Source organism: Oryzias latipes, chromosome 5 (genome assembly GCF_053564925.1).
Source record: "Oryzias latipes strain Hd-rR chromosome 5, Olatipes_Hd-rR_3.1".
NCBI lineage: Eukaryota > Metazoa > Chordata > Actinopteri > Beloniformes > Adrianichthyidae > Oryzias > Oryzias latipes.
In genome coordinates, this window is record NC_136241.1 from 35,373,726 (window position 1) to 35,389,638 (window position 15,913).

A 15,913-nucleotide genomic window follows, 5' to 3' on the forward strand; every position below is an offset into this window, starting at 1 on the left:
CCAGTGAAGATCACAAATCATTGAAGAAAAAAGGTTCAGAGCACTGTCTAGTGGGTCTAGATGACCCACCTCCCAACGTTAAAGTGCCTAGGATAGCACAAGGATTAAACAGAGCATTCATATCGCTAAGGATCAACCAACCAACCAACCAATAAATCAGTACGTTTGACAATAACTAAAATAATTTAGCTGTAACACAGTTTCCCTTTTTTTACATTAGAGAGGAGGAAAAATGAAACAGAGACTGAAAAACCCTGAAGACTTTTTCTGATTGCTCTTCATCCTTAAAACATTCAGTGAATCTGGAAAAACTCCTCTGGAAAGAGACGTGATGCTGTGATTTACAGCGAGTGTCTATGAGAGACGGTCAGAGGAAGAGTCTGGAGGTGGAGGATGAAGGTCTGATGGTGACAGAAGACAGAAGAGCGGATGCTGGTGGACTTTGACAAAAGAATGGAGATGACATAGATGTAGATATACAAGCAGAAGAAGCTCAGAAGTTGATCACATATTGTTCGGATGTTGTTAATCTGAAGGAGATCAGAGACCCGACAGCAGAGGATGGTGGAGAGACTATGACAGCAGATCAGGAGACTTGGTAGAATCAAGACATTCAGGAGTTTGATAGAGAAAAGTGGAGCACTGAGAAGATATGTTGTTGATGCAGAGACCAGAGGCAGAGCTGGAAGCAGCAGAGATGAAGATGCTGAGGTTCTCTTTGGGACCAGGATGGATCAGGAATGAATCCATCACAATAACAGATCATTGATGTTCTGGAGATCCACGAGGGAAGCAGATGGAGACGTCTGGGAGGAGGAGCTGAGATGATGATGGTGAAGGGATGCTGAGACCAAAGAGGAGGTTCATGGATGAGGAGGAGAGAGGAGGATGCAGAGGAGAGGGTTACATGGAGATGAAGGTTTGTGTGTTTGTGCTTCAGGCCTACCATGACCCCATGCTGAAGCTGTCCATCATGACCGAGCAGGAGCTCAACCAGATCTTTGGAACTCTGGAGTCCCTGATTCCTCTGCATGAAGGTAGGAGGTGGTGATCCCAGCACAGACACGCTCACCCTTAAAACGAGGATGAAGACCTGCTTCAGGTCGCATGATAACAGAACTGCATGCAGCAGATCGTAACAGATCAGAGGAGTTTGACCCGTTCCTAAACAGTCTGGACTTCACGGAGGCCTCGCTGTCTCTCCTCAGACCTTCTAGGTCGCCTCCGAGATGCCAGAAAACCTGACGGGTCCACAGAACATGTTGGGCATATCCTGACTGCCTGGGTAGGAGTTTACTGGACCCACACCCACGTTCTGGAGATCATTCTGAGCCTCCTCCTGATCTCCACATGTGTCTTTGTGTCCCTGCAGCTGCCCTGTCTCTCCTCCTACACGTCATACTGCAGCAACCAGGTGAAAGCCAAGGCCCTGCTGGACCAGAAGAAGCAGGACCGGCGAGTTCAGGACTTCCTGCAGCGCTGCCTTCAGTCGCCTTTCAGCAGGAAGTTGGACCTGTGGAACTTCCTGGACATCCCTCGCAGCCGGCTGGTGAAATATCCGCTGCTGCTCAGAGAGATCCTGAAGCACACGGCCATCGATCACCCGGACCGGCAGCACCTGGACGAGGCGGTGAGGAAGCCTAGCGGCACAGAACGGTCCAGGAAATGATGGACGGCATAGGAAAAGACTGACTTCTGAGGCACGGTTAGGAGAAACAGCTAAAAGGGAAAAAGTCTGAAGTGAAAGCTGCAGGAGAGCAGAAAGCTGCAGGGCGTCATCTCTGCATCACAATTGCAACTTATCCAGATTCAAACCAACGCATGGTGAAGAAATCCTGATTTAGTAGCTGTTGGTGGTGAAGATGAGGATGCATTAGAAAGAGCTGAAACGTCTCACCTCCATAGAGATGAAACCTTCTTGGTTTCCTTCAGGAATCAGTTAAGCTTCTGCAGCGGCTGACCGTCCTGTGTGTGCAGATGCTGATGGTCCAGAGTGTGGTGGCTGACATCAACAGGCAGACCGGGGAGTCCGAGTGTCAGTACTACAAGGAGCGTCTGCTGTACTCAGAGGAGGGGCAGAGGGACCAGCTCATCGACCGCTCCAAGACCCTCTGCTGCCACGGCGAGCTGAAGAACAACCGCAGCGTCGTCAGTAGATTCTTCTGCTCTCAGAGCTGAAGAGACCTTTTCAGCTGACATGCTTTTGTTTTGAAAGGTTTAGCAACAGGAAGTGGGAACAGCTCTCTCTTTGTCTGTCCTCCTTCCAGAAGCTCCACGTCTTCCTGTTCCAGAACATCTTGGTCATCACTCGCTCCGTCTCGCTCCACAACCAGCCCGTCAGCTACCAGCTGTGCCGCCAGCCCATCCCTCTGACCCGGCTGGACCTGGAGGACCTTTCCGACGGGGAGATGAGAGTGGGCGGGTCCATCAGAGGCGCCTTCAGCAACACCGAGCGGAGTCAGTATGAACAGACGCTGCAGTCCGTCGTTCTGCAGGAAGTCGGCTTTACGGAGCGTCTTCCAGCTTTATGGAAGTGTGAAAGGATTTAGGAGGAGATTGCTGCAAATCAGACACTTTAACATCAACTATTTATGGATTTTAGTGTGTTTATTGTTTTGTGTTTCCAGCTGCATGAATTCCCAAAAGCATCTGTGTTGCTTCTTGCAAACGGTCCCTTCACTCTCTGAAGGATCTTGAGTGGTAACATCTGTGTCTTCTTCTTACAGCAAAGAATTTCTTCCGGGTTTCGTACCGTGCAGAAGGACAGCCGCTGACGCACAGCTTCCAGGCCAGCGACGCCTTCAACAAGCAGCAGTGGATCAACTGCATCCGACAGGCCAAAGAAGCCGCAGTGCAGCAGGTGCAGGCGGGAGAGCGGCTGGATCCTGGACCGCTCCGGGAGACGGATCTGGATCCTGGACCGCTCCGGGAGACGGATCTGGATCCTGGACCGCTCCGGGAGACGGATCTGGATCCTGGACCGCTCCGGGAGACGGATCTGGATCCTGGACCGCTCCGGGAGAGGGATCTGGATCCTGGACCGCTCCGGGAGACGGATGTGGATACTGGGCTTGGAAAAGACAGAGGAAGGTGGAGTGAGTCAGAGCCAGATTTGGGTTTGGACAGAAGTCTGGGTTCAGGAGAGGATGTTGGTTCTGTTATGGGGACATGTTCGGGTCTGGAGGGCGCCATGTGTCTGGAAACAAGTGGAGGATCCGAGGCAGAGGATCCGACGATGGCAGGAGAACGGGACACAGCGTGGGTTGGATCAGAACCAGGAGCTGCTGTGGACTGGAAGATGGGCAGAGAAGAACCGACTGTCAGCACAGTCGCCTGCTTTTTCTCAGCTGGTCTGAACTTGAAGGAAGAGGAAATGACAGAGGAAGAGCAGAGGGGTTCCAAGGAAGGAGAAGAGGAGACGGACTTCCTGCAGTGTGAGGAGATGAGCTATAGATGCTGATCCAGAGCACCAATCAGAGCCCTTAGAGGGAGTCACATGACCAGCCAGCAGCAGCACCGCATGAGCTGCATGTTTGGGCCTGGAGAACCGAACACAGGCTCCACATTCACATCTTTGAGTGCAGAACTTCTCAGCTTCATGCAGAAATGATCTTTTTTGCTGCAGATATTTTCAGGATTTCCTTTTTTTTCTATATCATGTGTTTGTATTTTTACACATAGAGCTCTGAGGAGTTTCCTGATGTCATCTTGATCCTAATAAAGAGTTAAATTTCCACAGAAAAACACTTCCTGTTTACAGTATCTGATTACCATGGAAACCAAAGGCTCCCCGGAGCTTTGAAGGAGTTGACGGACATTTCTGAGGGTTCTGGATGCAGAGAGAGCAGATGACAGAGAGCCTTCCCTGAATCATGTTACAGTATGGAAATGTAACTGTATCTTCTTTTGTGTCACATGGGGCTTGAATGAATCTGGCAGTCCTGCTAGTATCATAGCTATGATTGGTCCGTTGCTAAGCGTTTCACCTGCATCTCTCAACCCTTGTTCTATCTTAGATGACCCCCCCCCCCCTTCCATTGAGGTGTTCTCCCTACCATGACAAAGGTGGATAAAGGTGGAAAGATTTCATGTAATCCATGGACACCAGTGAAGATCACAAATCATTGAAGAAAAAAGGTTCAGAGCACTGTCTAGTGGGTCTAGATGACCCAACTCCCAAAGTTAAAGTGGTCTAGGATAGAACAAGGGTTACAAAACTCAAAAATGATGCAGAACCGTTCTGGACGGACGAGACAGTTCTGTTAGAACCTCCTTTGTGAATGTCGTCTCCTCACTCGGTTGGGTCTGTGTCAGGGAGTCTTTAGATCTGCTGGTGTTTATGACAATAAACTGAAAATGTCAAACCCACAAGTTTTGATTCCTTCTCATTTGGCGGTAAATCTATAATTCATTAGTAGAACATAGATGTTTCCAGATGTTCCTTTAGTTTTCATAAACAGGACATAAAGCATCTGTTGAAACACTAAAAAAAGTTTTGTGTGAGGAGGACATCAAGTTATAACAAACAGTTAACTGAAATTAATCCATATGGCTGTTTGTATAATTAGATCCGTGATTGGATCCGTGATTAGATCCTTCCTTAGATCCGTGATAAGATCCGTGATTAGATCCGTGATTAAATCCATGCTTAGATCCGTGATTAGATCCGTCCCTAGATCCGTGATTAGATCCTTGCTTAGATCCGTGATTAGATCCATGATTAGATCCGTGATTAGATCCGTCCTTAGATCCATGCTTAGATCCGTGATTAGATCCGTGATTAGATCCGTGATTAGATCCGTCCTTAGATCCATGCTTAGATCCGTGATTAGATCCTTCCTTAGATCCGTGATAAGATCCGTGATTAGATCCGTGATTAAATCCATGCTTAGATCCGTGATTAGATCCGTCCCTAGATCCGTGATTAGATCCTTGCTTAGATCCGTGATTAGATCCATGATTAGATCCGTGATTAGATCCGTCCTTAGATCCATGCTTAGATCCGTGATTAGATCCGTCCTTAGATACATGATTAGATCCATGATTAGATACATGATTAGATCCATGATTAGATCCATGATTAGATCCGTGATTAGATCCATGCTCAGACACGTTTGAACGCATGTTTGGTTGCAGGTTGATCTTTGCTATAATCGTGATCCCAAACAAACTGAATTCATGTTCAGATGACCGTCAGCAGGTTTACCTTCATGCTTCTCAGCACATTCAGAACAAAGATTTTCTCTTTGAAACTGCAGCCGTAGTCATTTCCCTGAGTTCAAATCAAAACCATGACATATGTGATCCAGAAAATGTGCATCATAAAAACGGGGGGGGGTTCACAGCTGAATGCAAGTGCCCCCCACCCACCCTCACCCATGCTCTGCAGGCTCCACGTCTCAGATGTTCCTGGGAGCCTCTCATCTCTTTGGAGGTTACTAAACCACAACTACTCCAGTTACTACGGAGGACCCCCCCCCCCCCCCCCATGCTCCTCTATCACCTCCTAAAGTTTATTCCTTCCTTCTGATGTTTCTTCAGCGGTTTGTCTGTTCCTCAAACTTCCTTCATCCTCTTATCGGTTGGATCTGAACCCCCACAGCCTCTTACTGGTCAGAAAACATGACCTGAGGGATTTTCAACGTGTTTTCTGCTCAGAAGAGCGTGAACAGGAGAAGCTTCAGAAACGAAACGTGGCGGGCTGACGGGGGTCTGGAGAAGATGGGGGTGTGGGCAGAAGAGGTCCTTTTGGTAACCGGAGCAGACGGAGCCGTGAGCCTCCAACAGGAAATTCCAGGAACAGCACGGATCTGTGAGGGAGGGTGCAGTTCCTGGAACAGCGAGGACACCTCAGAGGACAATCCAGCTCCAGGTCACACGTTCAGATCCTCCAAACCGCCACACAACAGTCCAGCAAACTTTTACTTTTGTGTTTCCCAAAAGTAAATGTTCATCCCTCCATGAATACTGGTGCTAAAGAGGGGAGGAGCTAAAAGTAAGGAAGAGAAATGTGATAAAGATCTAAAGCTAAAACCTGAAGAACATCCAGAAGGATCTGCTGTGGATGACATGAAAGTGAAGCTTTCAGCTGAGAGAAAACGGGAAGAAAAAGCAGCAAACCTGACGTGTTTCTGAGTTCAGGTGTTTCCCCACAGAGCAGACAGAAACCAAAGCAGCTGGAAGTTCTGAGCGTCAGCAGAACCTGATGCCCTTTTACCCACAAACCCCTGAATCCGGTTCTACTCTCCAGGAGGGCAGTGATTACCCCGTCTGCTGCCCTGCATGCAGATAAATATAGTAACAGGTGTCAGACCCCCCCCCCCAAACATGAATTTGGACGTTTCTTGCTTCTCCTGGACGTCTGTGTTTTTTCTGGAAAAGTCCAGGACATTCCAGACTCCGTATGGGAGATAACGGAGGGACCGCTCTGTTCCTCAAAGGTCCCCATGTGGGCACAGAGATCTGGTTTCAGAGACCCCCCCTCCCCCTATAAAGCTGTAGCTTCAGCAGCTGCAGCTTCAAACTGCAGGAGACCTCCAGCAGCAAAACAACAGGAAGCAGCAGGTAACGCTCCGAAGGTCTCTGCTTCGGCCCCTCGAGCTCCGTTTGGGTTTCCTCACACAACAAGCTCCATCTTTTACCTTTAGAGTTCAAACGTTTACATTTCTGTTTATAGGTCAGTGAATTTGTGTTAATTTAATTTGTGTGTATTTTTATTGAGTTATTTTCTGTTTGTTCTTCTGAATGTCAGAATGTTGCTGCTGGAGATAAAATAATTTCCCCATTGTGGGTTGAATAAAGTTTTATCTTAATTGAAAAGATGAAGATGTTGCTGAATGTTGACTGGAGCTGAATAAACAGTAAAAAGCTGATCAAAGCACGCAGACCGACTGGAGCTTCAGCCAGATGATCTGATGGCAGAACATGTCCACAGGTTTATGTGGCCATCATGGAGTTTGATCCGTTTGGGTTGGAGGAGGATGAAGATGCAGACACTCAGTTCATGATTGAGCAAAGTTTGCTGGAGATCAGCAGACTGAGCGAAAGCTTCCGAGAGTCTGCAGACAGCAGGTTGGAACACCTTTCATTCACCGTCTGTCCATCAGAAACAGAGCAAACAGAAAACTGAAGACCCTCCTCTTCTTCTTCTATCCTGCAGCATTGAGCTCACTTCAAAAAACAAACTGAAGATTTTCTCAGCTATAAAAGAAGGTGAGTCCGCCTGCAGCACTGAAGGGTTTCTGTCTTCTCAGATGAAAATCCAGAGGAGATCAAAGCCTCAGTTCAGACATTTATTTCAATGAAAGGAGGATTTACTGATGTGTGAAGATCTGGGGTGAAGAGAAAGGTCTGATCTTCTTCTCAAATCTTCATGTGAGGACGTTTTTCCGTTGTGATCTCCTGATTACCTCCAGACTTTTGAGGATAATCTCCAAAGATCCCAAGTCGATGGTGAAGTTGTGAAGCTCTGCAGGAAAGATCAGAACTTTAGTTTCTGAGAAACTGAAGATGATTTTTTTTCTCAGGGTAGAACTGTGCATCATCAGCATAGCAATGGTGGTAAAAAACTGACATGTGGAGGTACAAACCCAGAAAAGAAGGGAGGCTGGGACAACAGCCTGAGGAACTCCTGTGACCCGATTCCCTCTGAAACTGTTTGAGAGATTCCTCTGACAGAATTTTAGCCATTTGAGCCAAAAGTCAGCTCACCAGGAGGAAAGTATTCCAGCCAGCGAGGCCAAGTGGACCACCATGCGGTTTCAAAGTTGGCAGAAAATGTGGGCCCCAGATGGGTTTGTCTGCAGTTTCCATGGTGGCCCCACCTGGGTTTGCCCTCATTGGCTTAAATTGGCACTCAGTGGGCTGGCTAGCACTGCTAATGTGGGGCATGTTTTGCATTTTATGTGGAACCTGTGATCAGTTATCCCTTTCTATCATCTGCTGAGGTTCCTGAAGGTTCTTGGACGGAAGAATGTTGTAGAAGAAGAAGATAGAATTTCTTCATATTTTTATCGATGGTTAGATGTTTTTTTGGATGACTAATGGATTCATGAGTTCTTCACCAGGTAATGAGACGCTGCTGAAGGGTCTGTGCGTCAAACACAGAGACTGGTTCCTGCAGACAGACAGCAGAGGCTGGACTCCCCTCCACGAAGCTGCGGCGCAGACCAACCAGGCCGTCCTGGAGCTCACATGCAGAGGTTTGCTCAGCTGTAGCTTCTGCTGAATGTAGCTTCAGAGGACAAAGGTGACCCCGCGCTGACCCCGGCTGCTCTCCAGCTTCAGGACCCGACTGTCTGGAGCGCCGCTCCCCTCGTGGCCAAACGGCGCTCTGTGTGGCGGTGGAGGCAGGCCTGGTGGAAAATGCCGCCTTTCTCCTACGACAGGGAGCCAAGCCGGACTGCCTGGACCAGGACCAGGACCAGGACTCCCCGCTGTTCACAGGTGGGTTCACCCACCCAACCTCTGACTGTGGGAGAAGATGGACAAGCGGTGTGGCCAGGTAACCAACCGGCTGGCTACTCTGGAGGTTACTCACCTGTTCAACCAGGTCGAGAAGAAAAGTTTGGGTCAGAGAATTCCCTCAGTCCTGAGACAAACTTCTCATCTTCTCTGGTTTAGTCTGGAGGACATCAAACCTGCAGAAGGAAATAAAACTGTTAGAATTCATCTCCTGAATCAGCCCTGACCTGAGCATCATTCCTGTTGCCTCAGCAGCTGCATCAAACTTTCTGTCTGCAGCCGTCCGTTCGGGCCGCGCTGACCTGGTGAAGCTGCTGGTCTCTCAGGGATCCGGCGTGAACCTGGAGGGCTGTCACGGCCGCCGCCCCCTCCACGAGGCCGCAAAGCTGGGGGACCTGGGCCTGGTGAGGCTGCTGCTGGAGGCCGGGGCGCAGCCGGACCCTCGCAGCCACTACGGCCTGACGCCGCTGGCTCTGGCTGCACAGGGGGGGCACCGGGAGGTGGTGGAGGCTCTCCTGCTGAAAGGTGAGGGGGTTGAAAAAAAGACTTGTTCATTGTCCGTCCGGGTCAGAAGTGTCTGTGGTTCCAGAGCAGCAGCAGGAATGTTCTTCAGAACCTCTGAGTCCGGTTCCTGCTGTTCCGGTCGAACCCTTTCAGGGTCCTGCTTGTTTTGTTCTCGTAGGTGCAGACGTCTTCGCTCAGGCCAAAGACGAATCCTCCATCCTCTATGAAGCCTCCTCTTCAGGGGATCCAGGCGTCATCCGTCTGCTGCTGGATCACGGCGCCGACGCCAACGTCCCCATTCACTCGGGGCACATGCCCATCCACCGGGTCTCACACAGAGGTCACCTGCAGTAGGTCACACCCTCATGAACAACCTGACAGGCGCGTGACGGCGTGACGCTCACATGGATGATGCTGTGCGGCGTCACGCTCACATGGATGATGCTGTGCGGCGTCACGCTCACATGGATGATGCTGTGCAGCGTCACGCTCACATGGATGATGCTGTGCAGCGTCATGCTCACATGGATGATGCTGTGCGGCGTCACGCTCACATGGATGATGCTGTGCGGCGTCACGCTCACATGGATGATGCTGTGCGGCGTGACGCTCACATGGATGATGCTGTGCAGCGTGACGCTCACATGGATGATGCTGTACGGCGTGACGCTCACATGGATGATGCTGTGCGGCGTGACGCTCACATGGATGATGCTGTGCGGCGTCACGCTCACATGGATGATGCTGTGCGGCGTCACGCTCACATGGATGATGCTGTGCGGCGTGACGCTCACATGGATGATGCTGTGCAGCGTCATGCTCACATGGATGATGCCGTGCGGCGTGACGCTCACATGGATGATGCTGTGCGGCGTGACGCTCACATGGATGATGCTGTGCAGCGTCACACTCACATGGATGATGCTGTGCGGCGTGACGCTCACATGGATGATGCTGTGCGGCGTGACGCTCACATGGATGATGCTGTGCGGCGTCACGCTCACATGGATGATGCTGTGCAGCGTCACACTCACATGGATGATGCTGTGCGGCGTGACGCTCACATGGATGATGCTGTGCGGCGTGACGCTCACATGGATGATGCTGTGCGGCGTCACGCTCACATGGATGATGCTGTGCAGCGTGACGCTCACATGGATGATGCTGTACGGCGTGACGCTCACATGGATGATGCTGTGCGGCGTGACGCTCACATGGATGATGCTGTGTGGCGTGACGCTCACATGGATGATGCTGTACGGCAGGGCGCTGAGGATGCTGATTCCCGTCACCTCCATGGCAGACGTGAGCGACAGCGGCATCAGCCCCCTCCACTCGGCTGCGGCGGGAGGACACGCCGACTGCATCAAGGTAACCTGAACCCTGATGACGTTTGTTCTGTGACCTGGAGCCTGAAGTTCATCTGATCTCCCATCAGGCCCTGCTGGACGCTGGATACGACCCCAACTACATGCTCCATCCCCAGATCCGCTCTAGCTATGACGACGAGAGGAAGTCCGCTCTCTTCTTTGCCGTGTCAAACAACGACATGGAGTCGGTGAAGCTGCTGCTGGAGGCGGGGGCCATGCCCAACCAGGACCCCGTCAAGTGTCTGCAGGTCCGGTAACGTCCTGCTGCTTCAGTAGAAGAAACTGGTCCGGATTCACAGACTTGATCTGGTTTCTCTCAGGTTCTGAGGCTTTCTGGCCGACCATCCTGAACTGGTCCTGAACTCGGGGGGGTGACGGGGGTTTAAATAGCAACCTGAACCCTTGTGTGAACAATAAGTGACCGTTTCAGAGGTGTTTGGTTCAAATCCTCAGCAGAATTCCAGGAGTTTTCTTTTGAAGGCAGCAGACGTAGATCTGAAAAACCTGAAGATGAAGAGATTTTAGCAAACAGCAGTTTTTGGTTCCAGTCTTTTTCCTGAAGGTCTGTCATCAAACCGCGGCGTTCTGTCTTCCCTTCAGGTTGCTCTGCGTCTGGGAAACTATGACCTCATCAAAATGTTGTTGTCTTATGGCGCCAACGTCAACTACTTCTGCAGAGTGAATGCGACGCATTTCCCTTCGGCGCTGCTGTACGCCATCAAAGACGAGGTACGGGGACTGCGGTCCGCGACGACTTGCTGCTCCTTCTAAACATGCTTACAGCTGGTTTTCATTTTGTTTCTGGGTTAGGTGATGCTGAGGATGCTGTGTAACTATGGTTATGATGTAGAGCGCTGCTTTGACTGTCCCTATGGCGACGCCTCCCACATCCCAGAGGACTACGAGGGATGGTCCAGCCCTGTGATTAAAGACACCATGGTAACCAAGAGCAACCAACGCCATGTCATTTTAATTCAATTCAATTTTATTTGTATAGCCCAAATTCACAACAACAGTCGTCTCGATGGGCTTCGTCTGTAGATATGAGGGGAAACTCTACAACATCAGAGTGGGAGTGGAAGCAGGACCGGTTCTGACAGATGTTCTTGTCACAGGTTGGGTTTTGAACCTTTAACCAATGACTTCGTCTGTCAAGTGTTTTCTAATAACTTTAGAGTTTTTGTTTCTGCTGAGTCATTTTCAGCAAAGCAAGTTTGAAACGTTTCTGTAAAAATATAAATAGTCCAAATCACTCTGCTTCCACCGCCATGCAGTGATCCAGGTCCAAATGTCTGTTTGCCTCGATGGGCAGGTGGAAAAGCTCACCTGAGCATTAAAGACGGGTGGACAGTTTGGTCCCATGACCCGCGGGGAGCCGGGTTCTCCTCTCCTGGTGCCAGAATTCCTTCCATCCATCCACATTTAACCCGTTTTGTCCCGGGGCAGCTGGAGCTAACCCGGCCACGGTCGGGAGAAGGCGGGGAAGATCCTGGACGGGTCTCCGGTCTGTCGCCACTACAATTCAAAAAAGTGGGACAAATGCCAAACAGACTTCTCGTTTGAGGCCGTTTCAACTCTAAACATAAAATACGACGGCGAGGAATTAAGAATTCACGCCAAGCGCAGCCGCCGGTACGGATCCGTTCCTTCCAACCACAGACACTTTAAAACAGTTTAATCTGGAGCCTATTTTTTATATACTTGAGTTAAAGTATAGCAGTACACTATAGACCATGTACATGTACATGTAGTGTAGGAAGTACACTTCATCAATTCTTCTTCAGACTAAATTGGAACATTTTAAGTTAACAATATAGTACATAAAAAGTAAACTTCAAGTACACCGCCTCACTTTGGCCGCATTTCCACTGCATGGTTCAAGTGACCCAATTCCCATTTTTTCCTCTCATGTGGCACAGATGGGATATGACCGGTGAACGTGGAAGCAGGACAAAAGCGCATGGATTCTGATTTTCTCAGATCAGATTCAGGCCTCTCTTATGTGTGGAAATAAATCGGATAGGAATCGGTAACGTGCATTTGCGTGTGCCATGTAAGCAGACAAATCGGATATTACCCAGGAAATGTGAGTCGTACGTCAGCGACGTCAACTCAGGAGACACCAACTGAGATCACATGACTTATTAACCCTTGTTCTATCCTAGGCACTTTAACGTTGGGAGTTGGGTCATCTAGGCCCACTAGACAGTGCTCTGAACCTTTTTTCTTCAATGATTTGGGTTCGGGTTAGGTTAGCACCCTTGTGCTATCTTAGATGACCCCCCCTTCCATTGACGTGTTCTCCCTACCATGACAAAGGTGGATAAAGGTGGAAAGATTTCATGTAATCCATGGACACCAGTGACGATCACAAATCATTGAAGAAAAAAGGTTCAGAGCACTGTCTAGTGGGTCTAGATGACCCAACTCCCAACGTTAAAGTGCCTAGGATAGAACAAGGGTTACAAGATGATGTAAGCTGGTCGTCAAAAAAATCGGATATAGTCAGAAAATCGGATTGGGGCATCAAGACCTGCAGTGGAAATGCAGCTTTTTAGACTCGTGTTTTTTTTTGTTTTAACTACGTTTTTGTTGCGTTTTACTGATGACAAAGTCGGGTTTGGGGGTGTAAGGTAGTGGGAGTGTAAACACAGGGATTATGGGAAAGAAGTGGAGGCTTACTCCCCACCAACAGTCCCGGCCACAATTCAGAGGTGAATTTCTAATGAACTCCTGCACACAGACGGGTGGACTTGCTGTCTTCTGTTGGTTCTACCTCTAAATGTTCTAGAAAGTTCTCTTCTCAGTGGTTCTCACTGCTCTCCTTTAGCTAAAGCAGAAACTTGGTTCTGATGATCTGAACCTCACTTCCGGTTCTGAGCATCACGGGAGTTTCTCCTGTTTGTCAGCGCAGTTCTGCGAGGTGATCACCGTCTACTGGCTGAAGGACCTGTCGGGTCACGTGGTGCGCATCCTCCTGGATTACGTGGATCACGTGACCCTGTGCTCCAAAATGAAGGCGGTTCTGTCGGAGCAGGGGGAGTGGCCTGACATCTGCAAACTACAAGGTCAGCTCTGGAGCAGAACCAGCAAGCTTCCTGTGGGAGCGTTTGACCACAACCAAACTCCCGCCGCCTGTCTTTCAGAGAACCCGCGCGCGCTGCAGCATCTCTGCCGCCTGCAGATCCGCAGGCGCCTCGGCCGGCTGCGCCTGCGCTCCTCCACCTTCATGAGCTTCTTGCCGCTGCCGCAGCGCCTGAAGGACTACATCCTGTACCGGGAGTACGAGGCCGGGGCCCGGACGAGGAGCACGCTGGGCTGAGGGGCCCGCGGAGCCCAGACCCCCCCTGAAGTTCTGGAGAACATCTTTAGTCACGTTGATGTTTAAACTGTACAGTGGTCGACCTCCGGTTAGAAGACTGCAGGTTCAATTTCCACGGAGCCCACCCATATGCCCAAGTGACATAAGGGTGGGCAGCGTGCCTCTGGTGGAAAAGTGGTGCCAGAGTTTGGCAGCGGGGGGGCCATCAACGTGTGAATGTGTCTATGAAGACTCTCATTCATCCAGGTTAATTCCATCATAGTAGTAGGTTTAGGGGCTGTCATCTGGACTTGATTTTAAAGTTGAAGACGTTTCACCTCTTATCCCAGAGGCTTTGTCCATTCTGAAGTAGCTGGTAAAAGAGCTGGTATATATGCGCTCATGGGGGAGGAGTCAGACCTGAAACTGGATGGTGTTGTCAACTACATGGTTTCAGGTCGTTAAGAGTCCTTTGTCCTCAGATGGGGGCCGGGGAGCCAGTGACTCCCTCCAGCTCTATTACCAGCTATTTCAGAATGGACAAAACCTCTGGGATAAGAGGTGAAACGTCTTCAACTTGTGTGTGTGAATGTGTAAATGTGTGTTACTGTGTGTGTGTGTGTTACTGTGTGTGTGTGTGTGGGTGTGTGTGTGTTACGGTGTGTGTGTGTGTGAATGTGTAAAAGTGGGTTACTGTGTGTGTGTTACGGTGTGTGTGTGAAGTTGTGTTACTGTGTGTGTGTGAGGCGTGTTCACGGTGAGGCCTCCTTTATTGGTCGCCTGATTGTTGCGGTCTCTGACCAATGACAGGCTGCACATCACCTCCATGCACTTTGGAGCAGGTTAGGGTGAAGCACCTTCTCTGCAGAAGAGCTGAGGCTCAGCCTGACCTCAACACGTTTAGACCAAACTCTAGAGAGACACTTGACAGAAAGAAGATCCACCCAGGAAGCAGGAAGCAGGAAGTAGGAAGCAGGAACGGTCTGGAAGAAGACAGGAAATCCACAGACCAAGAATGGAAGGAGTCAGACGTTTTCATGAACGGCTTCCTCTGTGAAATGAACTTTCTCATCTGTCAAAGTCTGAAATGAGGAGAACATTAATCGGATGTTCATCCGGTGTATTCCATTACAAAAAAACCTTAAAAATATCAAAGGAGGCTTTCTTTGTCACAGACAGTAAAGAAGACTCTTTTTGAAGTCCAGGACTTCAAACCAACACAGAAACACTGATGAACACGGAAGAACAAATCAGAGAAAAACATGAGCTGCTGTTGGTTGATCCGCTCCACGCGGAGCCACAAAGCTTCAGGGCGTCTCTGAACCTTTCCTATTCATTCTCTGAGCTGGTTCTTCGTGGAAGCGTATCTGTGTCATGATTCAAGATAAAAGTCAACTTTTCACAATAAAGCTGCAGATCAAAAAGAAAAATCAATCCTCCAAACAGCTGTTTTTCTTCAACGCCGCTCATTCTGTCACGTCATTAAAATGATAAAGAAAATAGTTTTTTCACGTTTCATTTCCAAAACCTTCTCTGGTAAATGTGCAGCAAAATTCAATTAGAAAAATATCTAATTCTACAATTAAAGTGAATGAACAGAAATGCTTTTCCATTTTCACAATGTAACTGCATCGATTGACTCAAAACTAAAATGAAAACTCAATCCTCCAAAACGCTTTTTCATTTTCTCCATAAACACGGCTCATTCAGTGACGTCAGTAAAGGGAAATGCAAAGAGGGGATTGTATTTTTGTTTCACATCCACCACGTGAAAACTGTCACACAACTCATTTCCAGTTTATCAGGGCTGCACGATGAGGAAAACTCACCATTTACGATATTAGTGATCAATAGTGATCATTAGTGATCGCCTGCCCTACATAGTAGGCAAACATTTAACATAAAAGGCTCCGTCCAATTGGTCAAATGCATAAAGGGATTTATTTCATTAGTTTAGAACTTCAGGCAGCTACTAAATTGTTTCTACACATTTAAGGTCAATCGCTAAATTAATTTTCACAGAATTGTACGATATGCGTCTTGCACAGCTTGATATTGTGATAATACATTTATTACAGAGGTCTAATTTGATTGTTTAATGTATCTTTTGGGGAGGAGCAGCATGCTGTTTGCACAAAATGATACTTTTAATGTTTACATTTGAGCCGGCTTATTCAAAGATTAGTTACTGTTGAAAAATATCGTTTAAATGTCAATATTTATGTCTCTGGAATATGATGTAACCCCCCCATGAAAAAATAAAGAGAAACGAGCC

The 15,913-nt window shown here is 48.9% G+C and overlaps 2 protein-coding genes across 15 annotated transcripts in view; both read left to right on the forward strand.

Moving 5' to 3' along the window:
* Positions 1 to 4,371, forward strand: part of arhgef3 (Rho guanine nucleotide exchange factor (GEF) 3) — a 29,203-nt gene extending 24,832 nt beyond the window's left edge. For 6 of the 11 annotated variants that reach the window (XM_078947821.1, XM_078947822.1, XM_078947827.1 and 3 more), the window contains 6 exons: positions 920 to 1,037; positions 1,209 to 1,285; positions 1,373 to 1,630; positions 1,978 to 2,148; positions 2,268 to 2,457; positions 2,727 to 4,371. In XM_078947821.1, the coding sequence (XP_078803947.1) occupies positions 920 to 1,037; positions 1,209 to 1,285; positions 1,373 to 1,630; positions 1,978 to 2,148; positions 2,268 to 2,457; positions 2,727 to 3,460 (1,548 nt within the window). In that variant the 3' untranslated portion in view covers positions 3,461 to 4,371. The remainder of the gene's footprint in view (positions 1 to 919; positions 1,038 to 1,208; positions 1,286 to 1,372; positions 1,631 to 1,977; positions 2,149 to 2,267; positions 2,458 to 2,726) is intronic. The other 5 variants (XM_078947829.1, XM_011475694.4, XM_078947828.1 and 2 more) reach the window with 1 other exon arrangement.
* A 1,953-nt stretch (positions 4,372 to 6,324) lies between these two features.
* Positions 6,325 to 15,068, forward strand: asb14a (ankyrin repeat and SOCS box containing 14a). Of its 4 annotated transcripts, none has more exons than XR_013656245.1 (13): positions 6,325 to 6,564; positions 6,935 to 7,071; positions 7,160 to 7,212; positions 8,067 to 8,201; positions 8,281 to 8,445; positions 8,743 to 8,988; positions 9,146 to 9,317; positions 10,233 to 10,338; positions 10,406 to 10,585; positions 10,938 to 11,066; positions 11,148 to 11,276; positions 13,247 to 13,405; positions 13,484 to 13,572. XR_013656245.1 is itself a non-coding variant. In XM_023955336.2 (13 exons), exons 2-13 carry the CDS (start codon positions 6,950 to 6,952, stop codon positions 13,657 to 13,659), a joined length of 1,767 nt encoding a protein of 588 aa, XP_023811104.1. In that variant the 5' UTR covers positions 6,325 to 6,564; positions 6,935 to 6,949; the 3' UTR covers positions 13,660 to 15,068. The 4 variants fall into 4 exon arrangements, 3 of the variants coding, with proteins under 3 accessions (XP_023811104.1, XP_023811105.1, XP_023811107.1); XM_023955336.2 differs by having other exon boundaries at positions 13,252 to 13,405; positions 13,484 to 15,068; XM_023955337.2 differs by having other exon boundaries at positions 6,521 to 6,676; positions 13,252 to 13,405; positions 13,484 to 15,068.
* The last annotated feature ends 845 nt before the right edge of the window (positions 15,069 to 15,913 follow it).

What these genes read in the sequence shown, in the direction of transcription:
- asb14a (XM_023955336.2), top strand. Translation starts at nt 6,950, where the DNA reads ATGGAGTTTGATCCGTTTGGGTTGGAGGAGGATGAAGATGCAGACACT. An exon ending in GACACGCCGACTGCATCAAG is followed by an intron (nt 10,339 to 10,405) that starts GTAACCTGAACC and finishes ATCTCCCATCAG; the next exon opens with GCCCTGCTGGACGCTGGATA. An exon ending in TGACATCTGCAAACTACAAG is followed by an intron (nt 13,406 to 13,483) that starts GTCAGCTCTGGA and finishes CCTGTCTTTCAG; the next exon opens with AGAACCCGCGCGCGCTGCAG.